Source organism: Hippoglossus hippoglossus, chromosome 21 (genome assembly GCF_009819705.1).
Source record: "Hippoglossus hippoglossus isolate fHipHip1 chromosome 21, fHipHip1.pri, whole genome shotgun sequence".
Classification (NCBI taxonomy): domain Eukaryota; kingdom Metazoa; phylum Chordata; class Actinopteri; order Pleuronectiformes; family Pleuronectidae; genus Hippoglossus; species Hippoglossus hippoglossus.
This window is the reverse complement of record NC_047171.1, coordinates 9,895,807-9,919,099: the sequence shown is the minus strand read 5'-3', so window position 1 is coordinate 9,919,099 and position 23,293 is coordinate 9,895,807. Positions and strand designations below refer to the sequence as shown.

General features: G+C 41.5%; 1 protein-coding gene across 3 annotated transcripts in view; it reads left to right on the top strand.

Moving 5' to 3' along the window:
* LOC117754645 (receptor tyrosine-protein kinase erbB-4-like) overlaps nt 1-23,293 on the top strand; it is a 286,366-nt gene that overhangs the window by 175,227 nt on the left and 87,846 nt on the right. For all 3 annotated transcript variants that reach the window (XM_034573682.1, XM_034573681.1, XM_034573683.1), the window contains exons 4-10: nt 4,342-4,473; nt 8,085-8,150; nt 13,195-13,313; nt 14,091-14,232; nt 17,605-17,718; nt 18,277-18,403; nt 18,878-18,951. In XM_034573682.1, the coding sequence (XP_034429573.1) occupies nt 4,342-4,473; nt 8,085-8,150; nt 13,195-13,313; nt 14,091-14,232; nt 17,605-17,718; nt 18,277-18,403; nt 18,878-18,951 (774 nt within the window). The remainder of the gene's footprint in view (nt 1-4,341; nt 4,474-8,084; nt 8,151-13,194; nt 13,314-14,090; nt 14,233-17,604; nt 17,719-18,276; nt 18,404-18,877; nt 18,952-23,293) is intronic.

Below are 23,293 nucleotides of genomic sequence, written 5' to 3'. Positions count from 1 at the left end.
TTAGTGGTGGATTATAACTTTTTAATTAATTATTATATCATCATTCAAGATCTGCAAGCATCTGTCTGTCTTTCTTTTGGTATAGTCATCATCTATAGATGAGATTAAGGCTGATAAAGAGCAGAGCAGTACTGACATTCTTCACCCACATCTTCCCAGTTTTTGCAGATTTTTATTTGCGACCTTGTGGTTATAATCCCACTGATGAAGCAAATTGGTAATATAATTCATACTCAAGGCACATATTGTAATTTGGGCCACGTTACTGCCAACCCTAAACTGTGCTTCTTCTGGGCGCCTGTACGTTTGCGCTTACTCTCTTATTTTGGCATTTCTGCCTGTCTGTCTATTGATCGCAACAACTTCAGTCTTCCACCGCTGCTGGGGTGTGTTCAGGAGGATCCGTGCCCCACGCATTTAGCCTCTTTGACCCAGAATGCGTCCTCAGCTTCCTGCCGAGTTTCTCCCCACTGTTCCACTGGGCTGATATCAGGTGCTGATCTAATGCCAAATTGAAGCTCCCGGAGTCAATAAGACAGTACAGTGGAGACCTGAAGGTAAAAATCCCCAATCCCACTGCTGGAGGAGAGGAGAAACGCATCAGTATCTGTGATTGAACACATGTCTATCTTTTGTAATTGTCTGGCTCTTTGAGTGTCCTGAATCTCTCGCTCACTTTCTATCTTTCCGACTTTCTGTCCAGCTGACTATTTGGTCTGTCAGGCTGGTAGGACTTCCTTCATGTTTATTTGTAGCCCGTACACCAGCCGCCTGCAGACTAAAGAGGAACTTCAGTTCAGACATTGAGTGAATGTGTTGTCTCGCATGTATTGATGTGAGTGCTCCAGCAGATGAATCTTCTTCAGTATACAGAAGAATAAACCCTAGTGGGGATTTTCAATAATGCAGTCCTCCAACACTGGAGCGCATCAACCATTTATTATACTGCTGCTATTGTCCTACATCTTTCTTCATTAAACAGTCCACACAACACCAATTCTCTCCCAAACTCATTAATATGGCTTTTCTTCTAATCATTGGTTTGCTATTTGCCTCCCAGTCTTAATCAAACTCGTCCCCACACTGCAATAAATAAAAAAATAAAAAATAAAAAAAATCGCAACAAGCACTTACCATCAAAATAATTGCCTGCATACATTTGTTCTGCCTCCCTGAATTTCATATTGTTTTCCACCGACGGTCATGCGGGCTGATGCTGAAGACTGCTGTGCCTTTTGAGGCCACACGCTCATTCAGAGACACCCAGTTTGCTCTCGGGACGAAGCGGGAAGGGGAGGGAGCAGTTTGGAAACGTGAGCTGCGGCTACGTGAGCAAACTAATTAAGACATTTTCTCTACACACTAAACAATCAACAACAGGATTTAACCATTGATCTCCCCCCTGGCCACCAAGTGCACGCAGCGCAGATGTGCAAGCCACGCACTTACTTGTAATGAAAGCAGGGGCTGCATGAGATTTGCATGTTATTGTGGGCATTATGTAATGTGCGTCTGTAAATGAATATCTTGGTGACGGATTCCGTTGGAGCTGCTGTAACTACCCTGGGCAAAGTGCCACCAAGGAGCCAATTAAACTCTTATGCAGCGGCTTGAACTCGGTGATGTCGCTCTGCGAATCGATGCGTTGCTTTGTGCAGTACATGCCCATCATGTGTGAGAATGGTGGAGCCTTGGTGTTGAGGCGGCTGTGGCTGAGGGGGAGAGCGGTTTCCTCCAACCAGAAGGAAGGCAGTTCAATCCCAGTCTTCCCCATCTGTATGCTGAAGTGTCCTTGGGCAAGATGCTGAACCCTTAATTGCCCCCTCATAGAAATACAATTGCTGCTAATAGATGCACTGTATGTACGCATGGGTGAATGTCAAACTGTACTGTAAAGCGCTTTGAGTGGTCATTAAGACTAGAAAAGTGCTATATAAATACAGACCATTTACCATTTGAGGGTCACTTATGTGACAGTGTTGAAAACTGAGTATTTATTTTTTCCATCTGTTTATGCAATGAGTGTTGCGAGTGTGAAGGCTGCTCATGTCCAGCTGGAATTAGTGGCATCACCTTGTGACTCCCACACAAAAGAACCTGGAATATATTTGAGCCTGAGCCATTGCATATTTAGTTCATCTCTCTAGAACAAAAGTCAACACAGCATATCTGTCTTTTTAAAATGTTCCCCTTCTCTTTTTGTTTGCTTCCTCACATTTGGTAGAAGCTCCTTTCAGACATGGACTCAGAAATGTTCCTGAAGTTTTCTAGTGGGGCTGTATGCAAGAATGCAAATGTCCAGGTCAAATCTGGAAAGATGTCAAGATTCGAGAACTCTATTTATTTACGGCCAACACCAGTGTCGATGTGCTGTAAACAAAAGCATGTGATTTCCACAGTGGAAGTTAACCCGCCATGTCCCGCCTCCTGCATGATCTACCTTGTCACCAACCCCTTGCCTTCATCTCCTGCTGTGTTCTCCATATGTGAACGGCAAATTCCGTGTCCAGATCCAGTTTTCTGGACATTTCCGCAGTTTGTGTCTGGAAACAACTTATGCAGAAGTGAAAACCACAGCAGGTAGAGTCTGCGGTTCAATCCCAGGTTCCTCCTTGCTCACTGTCCTTGGGCAAGAACCCGAAATTGTGTGTGAATGGGATTTATGAGTGCGAGAGAAGTGCAAAGCTATATATATATTGTGTGTGTGTGAATGGGACTTCGACTGTAAAGTGCTTTGAGTGGCCATTAAGACACTATATAAATGCAGTCCATTTACCGTTCCCTCTGGTCTGAGTACATAAGCTGCACAATTATCAAATTCAAGGTTTTTCCAATGAATTTTGTATGGCTTAGTGAGATTTGTAGACTCAGGAATTCAATACAAATTTGAGATTGAGGCAGCATTTCTACTGACTGTCAACATGTTGTGATCAAAATATGTTCAAATCAGGTCACCATGGGTTTCTACGTGTTGCATTCAAAACTGATTTAAAAAGGCACATTCGACCCTCTTCCAATAGGTTTTACATGTGGACGTTGCATCTGCTTGTTGTTGTAAATGTGGCCAAATTGTGTCTTGGATGCCTTTACAACTGAATTCAATATATCTTGGCCCCAATTAACTCCACCAGGATGAAGGCGAGTGCCCGCCAGATGTACATGCATCTTGCTTAACCAGGGTTGAGATGTCCCGCTGGCATTTTTGTCATAATAGCTGCTTTGCTTTGTCTACCGGTTTGGCCATTGCCCTACTTTGCCAGCAGCATCCCATTGTGTAAACAATTTGAATTTGAGACGCGGCCTCCTTCTCGCCAAGCGATATCCCTCCTGCGGTGAGAGGCAGGATTAATTTCTCTCCCCGACTCCCACCGCACACGCAGAAAGATAGGGGAGAGGGAGAGGTGGGAGTTGGGGGGGCGGGTTTATGGAGGCAATACCACCACCACCACCTATTATCTGAGGAGTATAATTTTATCATTTGTGGGACTATCTTATATTTGGCTGTTTCTGTACCGTGTTTGCAGGGAGCCTCGTGTATGATTATGTGTGTCACTGGTTTCAGCCCGATGTCAGTAATCTGTTCGTTGGGGAGATAGAGAAGACATACGCCCGGTAAATAATGCAAATCTGCTACTGTCTCCCTCTTCCTCCTCCTCTCTCCTTCTCACTCCAATAAAAGTCAGCATTAAGCATTCTCTCAACTCCTACACAACAACAATCTGAATCAGCCTCTGTAACCAATCATTCAACACACACACGAGTGTGTGTGTGTGTCCGTGTGTGTGCAGTGAAAGCAATTGATTCCCCCCCAAAAGTCTGACAATCATTGGCTCAACAAGGTGATGCATATTACAACGGTCTCGATACATGACTTTTTGTCCAACCTCTGTGATGAAAGATAGAATTGTAATGGCGGTGGGGAATAATTGATTCTGTCTGCTCACCGTGTGGAAAGAGGAAGTTGAGAAAACACGAGGATGGTATGGGATCAGAGGTTGTAATAATAAGCAATATGACTCTGCTTTGTCCCGACGGCCTCACGGCAACCACCAACATCAGGTGTGGGTGTCTCTCAAGATCACGTGTTCCCCCTAGAGGATAAAGTGCCCATCCAATCTAGTCCGTATAAGCATGTCAATGATTTTGACTTAAACGTGCAGTGTCTGCCCATGTCAGTTTTTAATTATATAATGACAGCGGGGGAAAGATGGCAATTTAAAAACACATCAGGTGCCTGGCAGCTTGATTGCTGAATTAGGTGCATCCTCCGGGCACGGTTAGTACCAAGGAAGCCCTGTGTGTGTGTCTGTACTGAATGTGTGCTCTGTTTCTTCTCCACAGAGATCCTAACTGGCGGTGTGTATGTCGACAAGAACAAGTTCCTGTGTCACGCAGACACAATCCACTGGCAAGACATTGTCAAAAACCCAGGGACCCACCCCGTGGTGGTGCCCACCAACAGCAGTGTCACATGTAAGTAAACAACCAACATCCTGGGAGACGGGAAGTTTTACTGATGGAATACTGTTGCTCCACACTCACTCACAGCTGCACCCAGTGAGACCTGGGAACTGGACACTAGCACCAAAGTTTAATCTGTCACACAATGAACAACAACACTGAAGGAAATGGAACTTAAAAGGGTGCCGCACTGATTTAGCAGTGCACATTTTTGGGCTCATCAAGGACAGTTTGAAAAAATTTAAAAATCGATGAAGCAGCAGTGGCCAGTTTAGCCTTGAGCTGTATTTTTAAGCAGAGATGAAGAGCGGGATCCAGAGGACCGGTGAGCCCACTCCCATTCACATATGCAGTGGTACGGATAATGGATAAGTTATCTTTGTTTTTGTTAGACCCACTGACTCATAGATTCAAATGTTATTTATTTTGAGTTTGACCTCATTAGTTCCTATTTTACAAAAGCTGCTCTTCGACAAGCACTGGAGTTTGGATAATCTCCTGAAATTATCAAGGAGCTCAATGTGAGAATGAAAATGTCTGAGTCAGTTGCTGCGGACATTCTCCAGAATTTCTCCGGCCAGCCCTCTAGTAGAATCTCTGAATAAACCCATATGATCATATAGCAGGAGATTATCCCGAGGATTTATCTTGAGTTAGTAGGCGTGCTGTTGACGTTAGTAGCACGGGGGGGGGGGGGGGGGGGGGGGGGGGGGGGGGACCCAAAACTGAAAAAAAGACAACCAAAGAATAGCCATGCACAAAGAGGACACTAACGAAGCTGCCTATGTGATGTGCTGTAAACAAAAACACATGATCTCTGCAGTAAAGTATGCCCCCTTGACCCCATTCTGTCATTGTCCTTGCCACAACAATTCACAATTACAGCTCATGCACATCACATTAATGCCCCTCTGAAACCAGCTGGTAGACATGTCAGAGAAGGCTGGAGGGATTTGTTTGGGTGAAATGAACATACTTAATCTATCAGAGGATATATGTTGTGATGCTGGATGTGGGTGTAAGTGAGGTAAAGATGCATTAAGTCACTTCTTATGACCTTGTTCCTTCAAGCTGTTAATCTGTTGTTTTTCCTCTGCATTTCTTTAAGCTGTCTGGTCACATTCGTCAACACATGCATATACATTATCATAATGGAACAAAACACAAATATCGTCTCTGTGTGTGTCCTTGGATTTGCTCTCACAGCATTTTCACTAAAGGCTTCAGGTGCAGATTAACAACTCAGAGCTCTGATATGCCGCTCGATCCCCCCCCCACCAACTCCCTCCTCCCCGGATCCACCCTGACTCCCATGCTAGTCCTCTACTCCTCTGAGAGATCAAGGGTCTCCAAACCCGTGATTCACAATGGAGAACATAATCTTAAATTCATTCTTTGGGGAGACACAGGCTTTATTATACAAATAGTTATTACTTTGAGATTTATTAATCCCTTGATTGTGTTTACTGGTCTGCATGCCCTGGTGATTTGGGCTACATCCACGTTTCTAAGATTTGGTTTGAAAACAAGTCTGCTACAGATGAGCCTGTTGTCCAAATTGTCGCTGGAACAGAAGTCTACAAACGCTGCTGACCCCATTTCAGTTCGAAATCACTGGGGCAGCATTTTGCTCTGGACTAGCAGAGACTGAGATGTTTGAGAACGGTGACGTAGACACTCAGAACCATTTGCTGATTGGGTTTTTGCGAACACAACGTAGCCTCCACTGATTCTTCAAGCTCCTATTGCATGACCCCCTACCTGGAAGAAAACAACTAGCATTAGCCTCAGCTATGAGTGTAGAAACACAACGTGGATCATCAATCACAAACGTTGCTAATCCTGTTTTCTTTGCTAGGGTCTGCTTTTGAGCAGTTAAATGCATGTTTTACAATAACACAACTGCTTACATACGTAGGAGATGAGCTTTCGAGCAACAATTCTCGTGTTCAGCGGGATGTGCACGCTTTCTTACTGTTTACACGGGCCCAAGCGATATGCCTTTTCAGGTGTTTCAGTATTAACGGAAAATAAAACTGATACAGAGCTAAATCGCTCATGTGGACAGAGATTGATTTGCAACTAAAACATAGTAGTATACATGTAGCCTTAGTCGGAACCCCCCTTCCACCATCGTCCCTCTTCTGCCCAGACCAGCCCTGGTAAGGCAGCATACTTTTAACCTTCAGGGGCTGTTTTTAAGAAAGCTGTAAAAGATTATGGTGCAGGAAGAGGGGTAGGACAGGTTTATTCTAGGTCTCTGAGAATTTATAAGTGGAGATAGTGAAGACCTTGGACACTAAATGAAAACTCTTAGGCTTGACTTCACAGGGCACCGAGCACAGAGGAGAACAGAGATGTAACTGTAAGTGTAGCAGCGGTTCTATGCACTTGGCAGTGTCAGACAACCACTTATGGCTCGCTGACATTTGTATCGCTCTCCTGTTTGTGCTGCTTTTCATAAAGTCAGGGCTGTCGACCCCTCTCTTCCTCAAACGCTATAGTTCGAGGGGAGCGGACTCGAGAAACGGAGAAACAAAGGGGACGGACTGGAAAAAGACAAAAAGAGACAAGGGCAAACGTTAAGTGAAAGAGAACCGCAGAGGAGTGATGAATCAGCGAGTGGTGGATTGAGAATGAAAGAGATGAAATGTGGGGTGGTGGAGAGGGGCGCAGACGAGGAAGGAGAGCAGGGCAGAGGATGGAGAGGCTCATGTTGGGGAATAGAGTCGGTCTCCATGCTAATAGCTCTCATCTGTAGAGGCTGATGGACAGAGGACAACACTTGTCCTGCACTTACCCAGGCTCACTTCCCCCGCAGTCAATTACTAGACAGTCAATTAAGTCCTCCAAAAAAAACCAGAAAGGCACCGACTAAAGCTCTGAGGGTTTGATGCTGCTCTTTGCTTCTTTGCTGCTTTTATCTCAAACTGATGTGCGCTGGTTTTCATGCTGCACTGATTCAGAGTAGAGAGACAAAAAAATATATTCCCCCAAAACAATCAGTGTTAAAGTTGTTATGACTAAAACAGCAGATAGCAGTCAGGAGAGATATAACAGAATACCTGAGAAACACATCGAACCTATGGGCAATGTTCACGCTGAATAATTGCAAGGCATATGTAAATACAAGGGTAGGGAAGTTATTTATTTAAGAACTGTTAATGAACTCCAGCATCATCAGGAAATTATATAATTAACTACACGCCAATTATGCCAAGTATTAAAGTGCCAACATTTCTTGAAGATTATGCTTATTAAGTCATAATAATAATCATGAAGCACTTACAAAGTCCTTGGGATGCAGTTGTAATGAATTGTATCTTAGGAACATCTCTTGAAGCAACTTAAATCATGTTGCGAGGAAACAACAACTTAGGGGCACACACCCACACACACACACTAACACACACTAACACACATTACGTGTATTTAAAGCTAAGCCTACATCTTTCCTCACTGTTTGGATCACTTTGAGTTTCCAGCGGAGGGCTTGAAGTCATACACTCCAGCTCAGGTTTTTCAGATGTAACTGTAATGAAATGAAATAATTCATGTTCATATTCTATGATGAGGTAACCATTTGAAATGCCAATCATCTCTGTCCTTGACTTTGTGTGCAGGTCAAAAGTGCCATCGTTTCTGTAATGGTCGTTGCTGGGGACCCAAGGAGGACCAGTGTCAAACCTGTAAGTACATTACTATGATTAGCTGATGACACATCGCATGGCCTTCCAGTGGCTTTCTTGAAATGGCATCTCGTCCAGTTCAGGATTTGTTGTATTTTTTTTCCCCGCAAATATGCCAACAGAGCATGAAAACACATTTGCAATTGATATAGGTATTTCTTTGCTGGTTAAATTTGAAGTTATTTTTCATTAAAAACAGACACAGTCATGGAATCTACATGTTTCAAAGCTTCTAATCAGGTAACGGTAATTCTGTAGATTACAAATTACATTTGGCATGCAGGAAGGAATGTAGCCGTCAGTGTTGTCCAAGTTTTCAAACCTTATTTAGCCGCCTGCAAAAGAAATTGTATAAATCATCTTTTTATAAATCAGTCTTTTTTTCAATTTACATTTCATGTCCGTGGTTTATCCCTAAAAAATTTCATTTTATTAATTATTATTTGTAATATTATTTGCAAATTGTTAAAACTATGCAAAAAGAAGCTATACTTCAGAACAAGAAAGAAACAACAGCATGCCAATCTAACATTTATCCAATCAAACTAGTCTATATAGTAACATTGAATTCAGCTCCACGTTTTACAAATTCAATTTAGAAATCCTCACGGTCTAACTTAAGGTCTAACTGTAACTTCAAAATCTATCAACGAATTGCCTTAATAAAAAAATGTACTACTGTTAATTACACTGCTTGGGTAAAGCTACTTTCCTATTACCACTACTGCTCCAGCTGTTGGCACAACCCTCAGTATCACCATAGTGTGTCGGTGTCAGAGAGGAGAACTACCATCATTCACCCTCTGACTCTGAGCACACAGTGCAGTGGTGGATCCATGACAGGCCAGTAATTGGGTCTGTGTGTTTTCAGCCTTCGATAAGCAAACTGAGCTCAAATACAACCTGCCAAAAGAAAACCATTGTGCATTTTCTATTAGCAGCGAATGTGACAAATGTTCAAGTCATCAGACTTCTGCCGGGAAATGTATAAATCGGTTGTCACAAATGCTAACCCTCTGTTTATAAAGATACACTGTGAATCCATTCTTCATTTGAATCAACTCCTCCATCTGTGTGGACATATTACAACCCCGAAGCACGTGGGCTTGGTCTTCACTACATTTACAGCATGTACATATTCATGAAAACAAAAGGACCATCATATACTTTTCCTCTTTCCATTAAATATCTGTGATTCCCTATACAATCTCTACAATCCCTTTTAATTGTACCACCCTTCGCCATCCATTTCCTTCTCTTTCCATCACTCTTTGCATGGACCACTTAATCTGTGCCAACTCTGGCATGTCTCATCTTATTTGTTCTGTGGTCGCGATCTCATTAAGATAATACAGAATGAACTGTTTGACCAGGACCTGTTAACATGTCACAGACCAGTCGTCGATAAGCCCCGGGCCCAGTCTATCTTCCCCTCCTTTCAGCCATTGTCATGCTATCTCTCCATCTTCATCCATACGTCGGGCTCATGATTCATCCTGTCTTTTTTTTTTTTTTATGTTTTTGCTTTTGCAACTTTTAATTTTGTTGTGCTGAAACATATTGAGTGAATAAGTGGAAAAAATGTCAAATGAAAAAATGACTTCAGAGATACTTTTGTGACATATCCATGAATAATTATTCACCTGTCTCAAAAGCAACAATAAACAGCAGCGTTTGGTGTCAGCAGCTCAAGGAAAAAGTGAATTCATTCAAAAAGTGAACTTTTACTTCCCCCTTGAAGTAGATGATGAAGAAGACGTCTGTGAAGTCTGAGGCTGCGGTTGATTATATAACCACAGACTAGTTCTGCTGATGGTCTGCACAGATCACGATTCTTTCACCCTCTGATGCCTCTTTGGTTATTTTATAAATCAAAATGTCAGTATAGTGCAGCAATATGGCTCATGTTTAGCTGAATACTTACGAAATAAACCTTTATTTTTGCTGGAAAATGGCGAGTCTCACCAACACAAACATCTGACAACTTAGTTATAGTTATTGTTTGATTGATTGATTGATTGATTGGTTTGTGTGGGAAAGTGTCAGCTCTAGACAAGGCCGATGTTGCAAGAACATCATTATTTCTAATACAGAAAATTTCATACCCAAACTATTAATTTCATCTTGCCTAAAAACAAAGGAAAGCAATCCCTTTCAAATAAATTATGCTTTAATCACCAAACAAATTAACTGATTTTATTAAATAGATGTTTTTATCTCCATTAAAAGATTTTCAGGCCCATTTGCGGCAGCAGATAAAATTTAGGAGCATATCATCATATAATCACCTTTCAGTTCATTTGTGTTGTAGATGCTGTCTAAACATATTACTAAATACTGACACTGTTATAACTTCCCTAATATTTTGGGCAGAAAATGATTAGTTGACTTGTTTTGTGTCTCAGTTTCATAAAAGGTAACAGTGGCATCGCTAGAACAGAATTTGGCTGAATTTGTATGAATCTAAATATTTATTTAAGTTGAAAGTAAAGTAAATGTTATAAAGTAGTTCAGTGAAGCAAAAACTCTGGGAAATAAAAACCGGACAAACAGGAGAGCCTGTGTCTTCCTAGTTGAATTCCTTATGTGAACTGTCTTGCATTGAAAGAAAGTGCTGAGGAGAAGCAGATCTTCTAATAAAGGCAGCAAAGGGAATAGCCAGTGAGTTTGAAATTTTATGAAAATCATCTATTAACTACAAGAGGAGGAATGTATAGTCACAAACATCCCACTAGGACCAAATGGAAAATGAGAGAGAGTCTATCGGCATTTCATTATTCAGCTAATCAATAAGTGTTTTAACAATCTTTTTGCAATAAAAAGGCCTCTGACCTTTAATTTGCTCAAAGCCTTCTATATTTGCGTAGATTATACAGACAATTGAATTGGTTATAGAAAGTGTTTCCATTGCAAAAATCCCAACATTACCCAAGAAATTGTTTCGGAGGCCAGATGTAGAAGTAAGTACATTTTAACTCATGTAAATGGGAACCGAGAGGCAGAGGTTCCTGTGACGGATGCTGCTGTCCACAGCCTGTTCAAATGGAAGCTTCCAGCCATATTTTCTCAGATGGATTTCCTTTGTATTTGTCATCACCAGCAGTTTCCTTTTTTTTGTTGTATTTTCTTTTTTTCTCAAAGTGGAAGTTTAAAGCCAAGTTGATCAACAGCATTGCGTCTCTCCGTTGGCAAGGTCATTTGTTTTGGCAAAGTGTCGCGAGCAAAGGAGGCCGTTTCATTTTAGCCCAGGCACCGTTAATGGAATGCCACTGATTGTATGTTAGGCGTCGGGTGAAGTGTGCGTGTCTATTTGCATGTGCGCTTGGCGGGCTGTCGGTGGCTTGTATCCATCACTTTGATAGTATCTCGTCACTGCAAAGCCCCAAAGGGGAAACGCGGCTCACATCAAAACACTGTGTGTGTGTGTGTGTGTGTGTGTGTGTGTGTGTGTGTGTGTGTGTATACGGTAACACAGATACATGCACATTCACACACCAGCGTCGGCTTTGTAATATTGAATTCTAATCACATTACTTTTCCTAGAAATTAGTATTTTGACACCTTTGTGTTTCAGTTTCACTTCTACCTTTATCAACAGAGCTGATTTTAAGAATTAGGCTGAATACCCAATAACTACTGTATGTTTTATATTTTACAATATTTTTGTATTCCTTCATTGTCAATTGCCATTTTGTGGTTAGAACTTGGATTTAAGTGCATGTCGGTTTGGCGATATTTAACCTCACAGCGAGAAAATTCCTCAGTTGAAATCCCGGCAGGGGCCTTTACATGAGGAGTCTGCATGTTCTCCCCATTTAGCATATGTTTACTCTGGGTACTCCGCTTTCCCCCGGCACTCCAAAGACATGCAGATTGGGGTTAGGTTGATTCGAGGCTCTAAATTGTCTGTAGGTGTTAACGTGTGTGTGTGTGTGAAACTGACTTTTGCCCAATGTCAGCTGCAATTTCTCCAGCTTCCCCCTCAAAGGACAAGAGGCATGGATGGGCAGATGGATGGATGGATTTCTTGGGAAAAGGGAATCTGACTTGATCTTGCTTTTTCATAAAGATGGGGTTCTGGGCTTGTGGCGTAAATATAAAAATATCATGTATTGTATGTTGTAATGTTATTTCCAATGAATTGCAGTTGTTGAAATGTGTTGGCTGTTGTTCACTGGATTGAAAACCCCAACAGCAGTTTGGTGTGGACAAACAACTAATACTTAGTATTATTCTTCTTGTATCCGTGGACATGCATTTGCACCATTATTGGTTCTGTAGCATATACCTGCGCACAAGACTTTCAAAATACGTATGCTTTTACTCTTTACAAGTGCGTTCCCTCCAGCTCATTATTCAACTGTGTTAATTCCACTGCTTTATCCATCACCAACACATTTTTTATTTAGTTTTACCAATCCATCATATACATCCCGCTGCCGACACTTCCCATACCCTTGCATCCACTTTAGCCGCATCTCTTGCCAGCTGTCTCTCTCAGTGAAATGGCAGACTCCATGCGTGCATTTACATATATGGCTGTGGAGGAGCGCGGCACGCAGGCGTACGCCACATGGCCGCGACAGGCATGAGAGGAAAGGGTGGACAGACGTGAAGTGATTGGCGTTTACACAGAGTCAGATAGGAATCTCGATGTTTCTGTCTCTTCCTCCCTCAGAGTGGGTGCAATGCAGGGAGGCCAAAACATGATTGAAGATAACTAGTAGTGGGTGGCAGAGATGTTTTGGCTTCAGCTGCACTCACCGCACAGATGTGTATTTATTTTTACCAGGTTGCAGTTGGCCAGATGTTAGAACAAACTCCAACAGTAAATCCGATGCTTACTAGTGAAAGGATGTTATTGTTCATTGACGCTTTTCTGTTCAAATTAAATGTATTCCAATTAAATGTAATTAATTCCTATACATATAGCCTGTGCACTGCATAGACTATTATCCATTTTGAATTTGTTCACAGTAAAAATTTGATATTCAGATGTATGATAGTTAAATAATATATGTTTTCTCTCCTCATTTTTACACAGTAACAAAGACAGTGTGTGCGGAGCAGTGTGATGGCCGTTGCTTCGGTCCCTATGTTAGTGATTGCTGCCATCGTGAGTGTGCAGGTGGCTGCTATGGACCAAAGGACACAGACTGCTTTGTGAGTGAACACACACACACACACACACACACACACACACACACACACACACACACACACACACACACACACACACACACACACACACACACACACACACACACACACACACACACACACACACACACACACACACACACACACACACACACACACACACACACACACACACACACACCGGCATTTACTTCCATTCAATGAAAAGGAAGAGCATGTAAACCTGTTATTGACATGGCAACATCATAATCATATGTCTCACTCTTTCATTTCCTGAATGTGGCCACAAATGTGTCCAAAAATCAGACAGATTCCGCTTGTGACGTTTTACCACCTTCGTTTCAAGGTGGTCCTGCAAAGCAATTTCTTCTTTCTACACTTAACTTGTATGTTAAAATACCACTTGTATTCTAAATACCATTTAATGACATTTAATTCCCATTGCTTTAGCAATTTAGTGTTATTGCTAAAGACAGACTTCTATCACCATGGTTCACTATGTGCTATGTCAATTCTTCCAATAAACAATTCTTCAAATAAAAAAGCAAAATCATGTATCTGGTATTTTATTGAATGTATTTATTGTCTTTTTACACAACATTTTGGTTCAACTTTGTTTGATCCACGGCTTTTTATCTTTGTTTTCTCACATTGGCCTGAGATGCTATGTAGGTTTGTAAAGGCACATCCACCTATAATATATACAATCTAAATACCTGCTCCAACACTGTGTGTGCTGTGTGTGTGTGTGTGGGGGTTTTGTGTGTGTTTTGTGTACAGGCCTGCACCAACTTCAATGACAGTGGGGCCTGTGTGACCCAGTGCCCCCAGCCATTTGTCTACAACCCCACCACCTTCCAGCTGGAACACAACCCCAGGGCAAAGTACACCTATGGAGCCTTCTGTGTCAAGAAGTGTCCACGTAAGTCTCACCACCTGCACACAAACATGGTATCCTGTTAATTCGGTCACGACCCTTTCGTTATAACTGTAATTTAATTATAATGCAGCTTTTAAGTTATTACTCCGAGGAATCAGTCAATTTGCAAGGTCCACTTTGAATCTGGGGATTTTAAAATCCAAAACTAACCCTCAACATTGAATCATAAATAAAATGTTGACCCCAACATGCCTGAAAGTTTGAACCCTCTTCAAACCAAAGTTTCACCATGAGATTTTTTTTTACTTAAAAGTCTTGTGTTTAATAACTCTGTCCTGTATAAATTGAAAACATTTGGTTAATGCTAATTAATTCTGTTTCCCATTCTTAAAGAAACTAAAAAACAAATGCTTTCTTAAATAACTGACAGTTGATATGACTTACTTTTCAGTGAGGCATTACGTTAAATAACATTTACAAAAACTACGTTGAATCACACAAATTTGTTCTGTCTTTGAGGACTAGATAAAAGCAGATTAGCTGATATCTGAAGGATGCCGTGAAGAATGGAAGGTACATAGTGTGCAGACAGAAATGCATGTGTCATAATTACACATTACACCACGATTACATGAAGCTTTTAGCAAAGGCCATAACTATGCATACGCACAGGCACACTCCTGCTTGCATTTCCATAGGCTATTTGTCATGGACTTGCACACACACACACACACACACACATACAGGATGCACACACCACCGCTCCCCACTGCTCTGCTTTAACGTGCAAATCAAAGTTTGGTCGTGACCAAGAAAAACAATTAGATACTGAGGGAGCTTGAATTGCATTTACTGCTTTAGCTTCTCATAACCCTCTCATTACTACCAGTGGATCATTTTGCAGGGCAAATATTGCTACCATAAACACAATTTGTCTTTTGTTTCCCTAAGATGTTTGTGTTCGCGTGTGTGTGTGCTTTTGTGTTTCTACCTCTGTGAGGACCTATTTGAGTTTTGGACCCTGGGAATAGGGACATTACGCCAAGTGAGGACACTGCTGCGGATCTTTTAAAGGCTGTTTGAGGTTTAAAGGTTTGAGGCGGATTTAGGTTGGGTGAAGCTGAGGATACAGGTTGTAGGTTTTTTCAAGTTTGGTTCTGTCTTTGTTAGGAACACTCTTTTTCACACGACCAAAATAATATGCACGGTACTTCTATTTTTCTCATTCAAGTACACAAGTGTGCAAACACACATACAGAGCCTGGCTCTGCAGAAAGTCTACTTGGAATAAATATGTGTTTGCTGACATAAATTGCATTGAAACATGAATATCAATAAATATTGAGTTATAATTCTCAATAGCAAAATAGAAAATGTTCAGTATATATCGATGTAGTGTTTATACATTGTACAAACACAGCGAGGACGTATGACAGATAATTTATCTAGTTTATGTTTTGCTGTTTGCTCATAAGACTATAGTTTAAAACCCCAACCTTCACATCTCTAAACTTAAAATAAATTATTTTATATTCTAATTATATAAAATTATAATGATATTGTATTGAAATTGACTGAGATGCAAATAAGTATCTAGATATAATTTTTGGTCATAGCCCTATTTGACCTATATCGTGTTGTTTTTGTTTTTTTAAACTGATATTGTTTTGCTTATTATTTGTCTGTGTTTTTTATTGACTGCTGAGCTGTATCGCTGATGTACTGAATATAATGATGCCTGACATCAGTTGGACGAGCTGCGGCTAGTTTACTGTATAAATAATGTTCATGTTCCATATGCAGTGAAATCCCCTGCTCTTGATCCAGCTGGAGAAAGTGGGAGGGAGGGATTAAATAGTAAATACTTATCCCTGCTCATTTCAAACAAGATGAACGCTTGGATCGATTACAGAACATTCTAGTTAGCAGTGGCCAGCTCTTACTTACACTTCAGCTCTTCTTTGAAAAGGACCTGATGTCTTAATTCCCAGTGGGAGACGTTTTCAAAACAGAAATATGCAAACTCTTAATGAAACCTTTAAACTGTAGATAGGCTACTTACCGTTCGCCTCCACTCTTCACCAACTCCACAGCTGCTACTGCCGCACTGCAATGTGGTCAGCTATGTGTAATGCAGTTTACATCTTATAAAACCCACACAACTCTAGAAAGTCACAGTTGCTGCATAGATATTACTGACCAGCAAGAGTGTTTCAAGGGTCTTTGGGGGACCCAGGCACAAGGGACCTGGGGGGTCTCAACCCCCCCCAAAGAAAATGGGGAAAAGAAAAAAAAACACATAATTTTATCTGCAAAACATTCTGTTATCAAGAGGGGCCTATTGTGCATAAACATAAATCAAAGTAAAATAGTCTTCAACCAAACCTCTACAACGATGAAGACTTTTTCAAGCTATAGCATAACTCAGCATATATAAGTAATACATTGTGTGTCTTCTCTGCATAGTCTGTATTATTTGTGTGTTATGAACATGTATCAAGCCTGATTTGAATTTGTAGTGCACTTGCATACTGGGTAAACTTCGGTGGTGGAAATCAACAGCTGAAAAAAGCAGTAAACAAAAAACTGAATGGAGCAAATCCCTATTCAATTCACCATGATGAGCTGTCTGTCCTGCAACAGTGTCTAGCCTGAGGTTATGTTTGATATTCACCAGCCCATCAAAGGTGACAACAAAACACACTGCATCATCATCAGTTTGTTCTTTTGCTTTGCACCATTGTTGGTCTCGCTGTTACTCCTCTGTTCTGAGTTTAACACTCGGCACAACCCCACCTACTAGTGGACGCCCCATGCTGTGCCCAGCATCAGTGAAAAGGGCAACCAGCAGCAAGTGGGACTTGAAGGCATTGTTACTTTTAGACACAAGATGCTGTAGTGTTACAGAAACTAGGCTGATGAAACTGCCGCTTCAAGGATGCAAGTCATGGTGGTTTGGATATTTCAGGGTTGGTTAAAGCAGGAAATATAGACTTTTTTGTAGTTGTTTGTACGTGGCCTACAGTATAGTGTGGTGTTTTGATTTCCATATTACATCAGTGGTTCATTCTTCTCCGTCTTGGGTCTCACATAAAAAACAGATTCCTGTTATTTTGTTGTTGTCGTAGCATTAGTCACTGGCCAGCGAGCGTCTACCGACAGCCGTGTTCAGAGTTTAGTATCAGCTTCTTTTCCTACGGCGTGGATTGGAGTTCGAATTTAAGAGTGAAATGGAAGAGGGCCCCACCAAAAAGTGAAAAGAATAAAGCGGTGGACAAAGAAATTGTCAGTTGCACAGAAATATTAAGTCACTGAAGAACTGCAAGCATCAGTCAAAGTGTAATGTGTGATTACCTGCACATGCCACATATTGTACCGTAAGACAAACAAAGGTTTTTATTTTTATTTTTTCAGATAACTACGTGGTGGACCATAGCTCCTGCGTTAGAGCGTGCCCCAGCAACAAGATGGAGGTCGAGGAGAACCGCACTAAGATGTGCATTCCTTGCACTGACATCTGCCCAAAAGGTAACCCACAAGTAAATGGGGAATTAAGTTACCATGGTTTTGAACATCTATGTAGCAATCTGTGATGTTATTTATGACATAAATAAGTATTGGCAAAACAGCACTGTTCATATAGGGCAAACCATGATGAGCATGTGAACACCAACAAATCATTACCACATTAATTCTGTGATATGTTATGTTTATAACCATGATACACAAACAGGGCTGTAAGTGGCCTCTGCACAGCTTCTTGTGAGTCAGAACATCAAATCCCATTTGGCTTCAAATCTGCAGAGTTTTTCTGAATCCCTTTTTGCTTTGCACAGAAAAAGTTACGCCTCTTGTCTACTGCAAACAAAGCAGAAGTTTCAAGTTTGGGAGAAAATTTGAATGAGAGCAAAGCCTCTGGAACAGGGTTCATAGAAAGGTTTTGTTTTTGAGAAACATGAAAAAGACAATATGAGACAAAGACTTGTAACTTCTTCTTATTATCACTCTTTTAAATCTCCATTGTTTGAGCATGTTAACACATTTAACTGAACTGATGCTGTTTGCTCTCTCACTGTGTATCACCAGCGTGCGATGGCATCGGTACCGCCAGCCTCCAGGCTGCTCAGACTGTGGACTCCAACAACATTGACAAGTTTGTCAATTGCACCAAAATCAATGGCAACCTGGTGTTCCTCATTACTGGAATCAAAGGGTGAGAGCTGAGAACATTTAGCTCATCAGATTGATAAAAGATGAAGTGAAATAGTAGAACTGCAATTACACTTATTATGCATATTATGTTCTGTTTAAAGAGTGTAGCTTTGAATTAGAAGGTTTGTCAAGTCTTTGAAATCTAAATTATCTCAAATCTAACCAAAACTGTATTTATGTGCTCATGATTTATCCTTCAGAGTTCAAAACGAATTGGTTGTGGGAGTGCAGAAGGTCAAATATCTGTCTGTATGCATGCAAATAATCAGGAAATAATTTTAGTGAGCTGTGTTTAAAATAAATATATTCTACACAAAGATCACATGAGTCACTGTCATGTCCTTCGGGTAAATTCAGCTCGTTTTTATCTCTGTCATTAAGAAGATTCTTTGTACGTTGCTTATCTGTGCAGCATAAAAGGCCAAAGCTTTGTTCTGTATTGTGTGTTGTTCTGATCTCCCGTTGTCATTCACAGGGACGTCTACCACAATATTGAGGCTTTAGACCCAGAAAAGCTCAGCGTGTTCCGCACCGTTCGGGAGATCACAGGTGAGTCATATCATCCGTACAGTATGCATCTGTACACATGCATACAAATGAATAAAAATAGAAATAAATAGTAATTGCTCTTTCCTTCATCCTCCCTCTTGCGCTTTTATTCTGAATAGTGTGCACATGCTTGTGTGTGCATATGTGTGTGTATTTGCTCAAGTCTACCTCAACCTTTTCCCCCCACCGGGACTGTGAGACTGTCCACGCCAAGGACAGACATTGCAGCACAAGATGAATATCAGATGAGTCTTTCAATCTCCTCTGTCTCTGCTGCTGCTCCTCCCTCTGGGAGTCCCTAGCCTTGAGTTCCACAGTCCCAGCTCTCCCTTCACGCACCATGAAGAAAAGATCCAGAACATGCGGTGCGCATCGTTAATCCTCCTGCTCCCCTATGCCACCGCCACCTCTGAGCCACATGTACGCTGTCATTTCTCCAGCTTAGACACTTGACAACGCCGTCAGAGAGAAGCCTTGTATCTCCGCTGTGGCAGAGAATCTTCCAGTTGAAATATTGTGAGTGACGTTTTTGAGTCGTGACGGGGGTTTACGAAAGCAGAAGCTTGATTAATCAGGAGCCGCAGTTACAGCTTCTCCCCGAAAAGACACATTCACTTGACTCTGATGATGTCATTGTCTTTTATTGCCTTTATTGTTGTAAAAAAAAAAGTAAGAATACAGTTTAGTTGCCTCCTTTGCAACTAATAGCAAACAACTGCAAATGTAGTTGATGGTAATTATTCTTTAAATGCAATATTTGTGAAGATAAATGAACAATGTATAAAGAGCAAGGACAAATGTAGTGATAGAATATGATATATGCCCATTTTGTGTTTTCCTACCTGCTCAGCTTTACCGCTTTTGTGGCGCCATCGCATCCTTGTGTTCCATGATCTGAATATCTGACTCTGGTTTGTTGTTGACTCTGGTTTGTTGTTGTTCAAAGCAAAGACTTTTGGGGCCAAATTCTGTATTCTGAAAATGCCAAGGGTAATCATTTAAATTCGCCTGGACTAGTTAAAAAAACTTGGCTTCCAAAGGGTGCTTTTCCTCTGCTTTGGTTTGTGATGGCAGCTTGAGAGGAGGTGACGGGGAGCCACCATTGGCCAAGCACCATGTAGTCAGAGATGTGTGTCGGCCGGGCTTGTCATCTCTCCGAGCTGTCAGGAGAACGTGACCGCTGACTGAGGCAGCCAACCTGCCTCTGTGACCCCAGGGTTACAACCGGCATTGCTCTTGCTTTCAAATGAGCTGTGCAGGAGGACAGCTCTCATCCTACACACCAGCACGTCCATCTGTCCCTCTCCGATGTCCTTTCTCACTTTTCTTCAGTCGCTCTTGCCTCTCTGTTTTTTTTATTTTTTTTATAAAAATCTTTAAAGACATATCACCCAAAGGCTGCTTAAGCACTTCAGCATCGGTGGGTTTCTCATTGTTGTGGCTCAGAATGTAATCATCTCAACTTAAGCACTCTTAACCTTTTGCTTTTTGAGCTCATGGCCTTCTGCTTTAATTGGCTCCGCACTGTAATTTGCTGTGTGCATTGGTGTGCCACTGATGTGTCTCTCGGCAACACATAACCGATCTTTTCACTTTGCCCTTTTTCTGCACAGAGCCACTCAGTGAGGTGCTTCAGCACAGCCTTTCTGCCAGCTGTAGCTCCTGAGATGTGGTCACACAGGTTTATGCACATGCAAAGATTAAGATATATACATCTATTTATTCATTTAAGAGAATATCCTGTTCCTTATTTTGTCAGTGGCATCAAATTGCATGAAAAGACTGAGACCAATAATGTGGTTTTCATCTAATGCCTTGAAGCTTTTCACTAAGGCTCATAGATATGACTAAGACCCCCTCAAAATAGCCACAGTCTGATTTCTTTTGTCCTTTTTAAATCATTGGCTCTATGTTAACATGGACACCGATATACTTTTTCAGAATGAGACATTATCCTGATTATGGAGTTTACATGAGTTGCTAACAGAATACTCCATTCATGTTCCTGTTTACAGGTTACGCAGCATGGCCCAATTATGACTCACATATAAATGATGTCGACTATGAGCTACGTCTCGATATTTTCTCCAAGGTTTTCGCCAGTGTTAAAGCCCCAACCTGAAATTTCAATGTAAGATGCAGTAAACCATTTTGGGTGCTTTATTTTTATTTTCGGAAAAGCTACAACTCCTTTTTACTTTTCCATCTTGTTTACACCCAGGTCATGCAGCATAAAGCATGACATGTCTACATATATATTCACAGGTCTTAATTCAATTCTTGCATATTCCGAGTAAAATATTATTCAGAGTTAGGGTAAGCAGTTGTTTCGTGGACATGAATATCTTGTCTTTTTTTTCTATGTTTTTCTTCACTATGTTGAAACTTTACAGTGTTGAAAACTTCAATAGAAAGAGTTGTAATAAAAAAAATGAATAATCATAGTCTTTCAGCCCCGTGATGAGTTAGGTGATCAGTATTTTTGCTGAAGGTCATCTTGACAGACTCGGGTAAGAAAGATGAACATTTCTCTTTCCCCCTCCTTCACCACCGAGTCATTTCAGAAATACAAAATGACAACCTTCAGGCCAAAACCCCCATTTTCCAATTTTTCTTTTAAATGCAGCTTACAGAATAAAAGTTTTACGAACATGTTCCTGCGTATCTACACACACCTGCATGTGCTCCCGATGCACCTGCAGTTGTCTGTACCCATCTTGTGCAGGTCATAGCATGTGTGTGATGTTGATGTAGTATTACATTAGCTAGAGACAAGTGTGTGGCAGGCAGTGGCTTGTTACCTTGATTAGGAAGCACCCGCACTGCCCCCCCACCACTCTCCCCCCCACCCCATAAGAGCGCTATGGCGGAGCTGTGAGGTGCCTCGGCACTGCAGGTTTTGTCATTAAGACAATTAGTGTCGACAAGTACAAGGCTAACGATTGTGTAGCACTGCTGCCTCTGGGCTGAGGTTGCGCTCACCATCCTAAAAACTACACACCATGAAGTCAGGGATGGGAAAGCAATAAACAACCTGGATCAAACTAGAATCCAAAGGTTGTTTTTAGTTGTTGTTTTTTTCCTGCAATGGATGTTAATATTCGGTGTAAATATCACATGAAACATTGTATAAAATATGAATTCCCGTCACAGTTCCACGATAATGGCATTATAGCCATATTGTGTCCTCTCTTGGAAAAGAGGTGAAGGGGTAAAAAGACTAATAAAGAGGATTACATCTATTGTTTTTTCTATTTCAGAAAATGGTAATTATGTTGGATTTATTCTGCTTTCCTTTTTTAAACCTCTTCAATACAATATCAATGTGAGAGCGTGCATCAAATTCAGCTCATGTCAATTTGCAGGAGCCCTGGTGTGTGCTCCCTCACAATTACCTGACTTTTTTTTCTCTCTCTCTCTCTCGGGTGCTCATTTCCTCATCAAACATTCGCTCAGACCCTCATGCCGCTGCTCAGCTGAGATTGACATAGAAAAAAAGCTGGTCCATGAACTGAATAAGGTGCTATTGAAGGTTATTGCTCCCTTGTCAACATGCATCTCCGCAACTCCCCTCAAACCTCCCTCCGCCGTTCCCTCCCTTTCTGAATAAACAAAAATGATGCGTCCAGCGGGAAGGAAACACTCAGTTTAATATAGTGGAGTCAGATACTGCTCGGTGATTGGAGAACGCACCAGTCTGCCCATCACACCCATGGGGTCTTTCCCGCACCCATCCACCACCTCCTCCTCTTCTGTCATGGAGGCAGACTGTGGCCTCGAATGCCGAAGTAATCTTGTGAATTCTTTTCTTACTCTTTCCTCCATCCTCTCCACCTCTTTTCTTCCACCTGCCTCCCGTGGTCGCATAGCCTCATCCAACCATTTTGTTTGTCATCTGGCGTTAGCTGGATTGTACCTCCCTACCGTTCCTCCGCTAAATATTTTATATTTCTGAATCCATTATTGAAAATACTAAATGAGCTCCAGCCATCCTCTTAGCTATTCATTTAATCATTTGAATTATTCAAAGGTGGAGTGGCAGATAAAGAAAATGCTAAAAAATATTGATAAATCAAACTTTACACTCAGTCATAGCTGGCATTGAGCCCCTCTCTCTCGGGGGTTGCCGTGCCTATGGCGGTTTTCTGAGTTGTGCTTGGCTGCTTTCAGATGAGACTCAGGTGGTGCGGTTACTGTGGTCCCTGGCATGCTGCTAATTTCGCAGAGATGCCAACTCACCCTGCTCATTTTATTGTTGTCGCTGTGTGAAATAGAGGACATGATAGACAGTCAGTACACTGGTGAGTCATTAAAAAGCACCTCTTTGTGTGTGTCTGTGTGT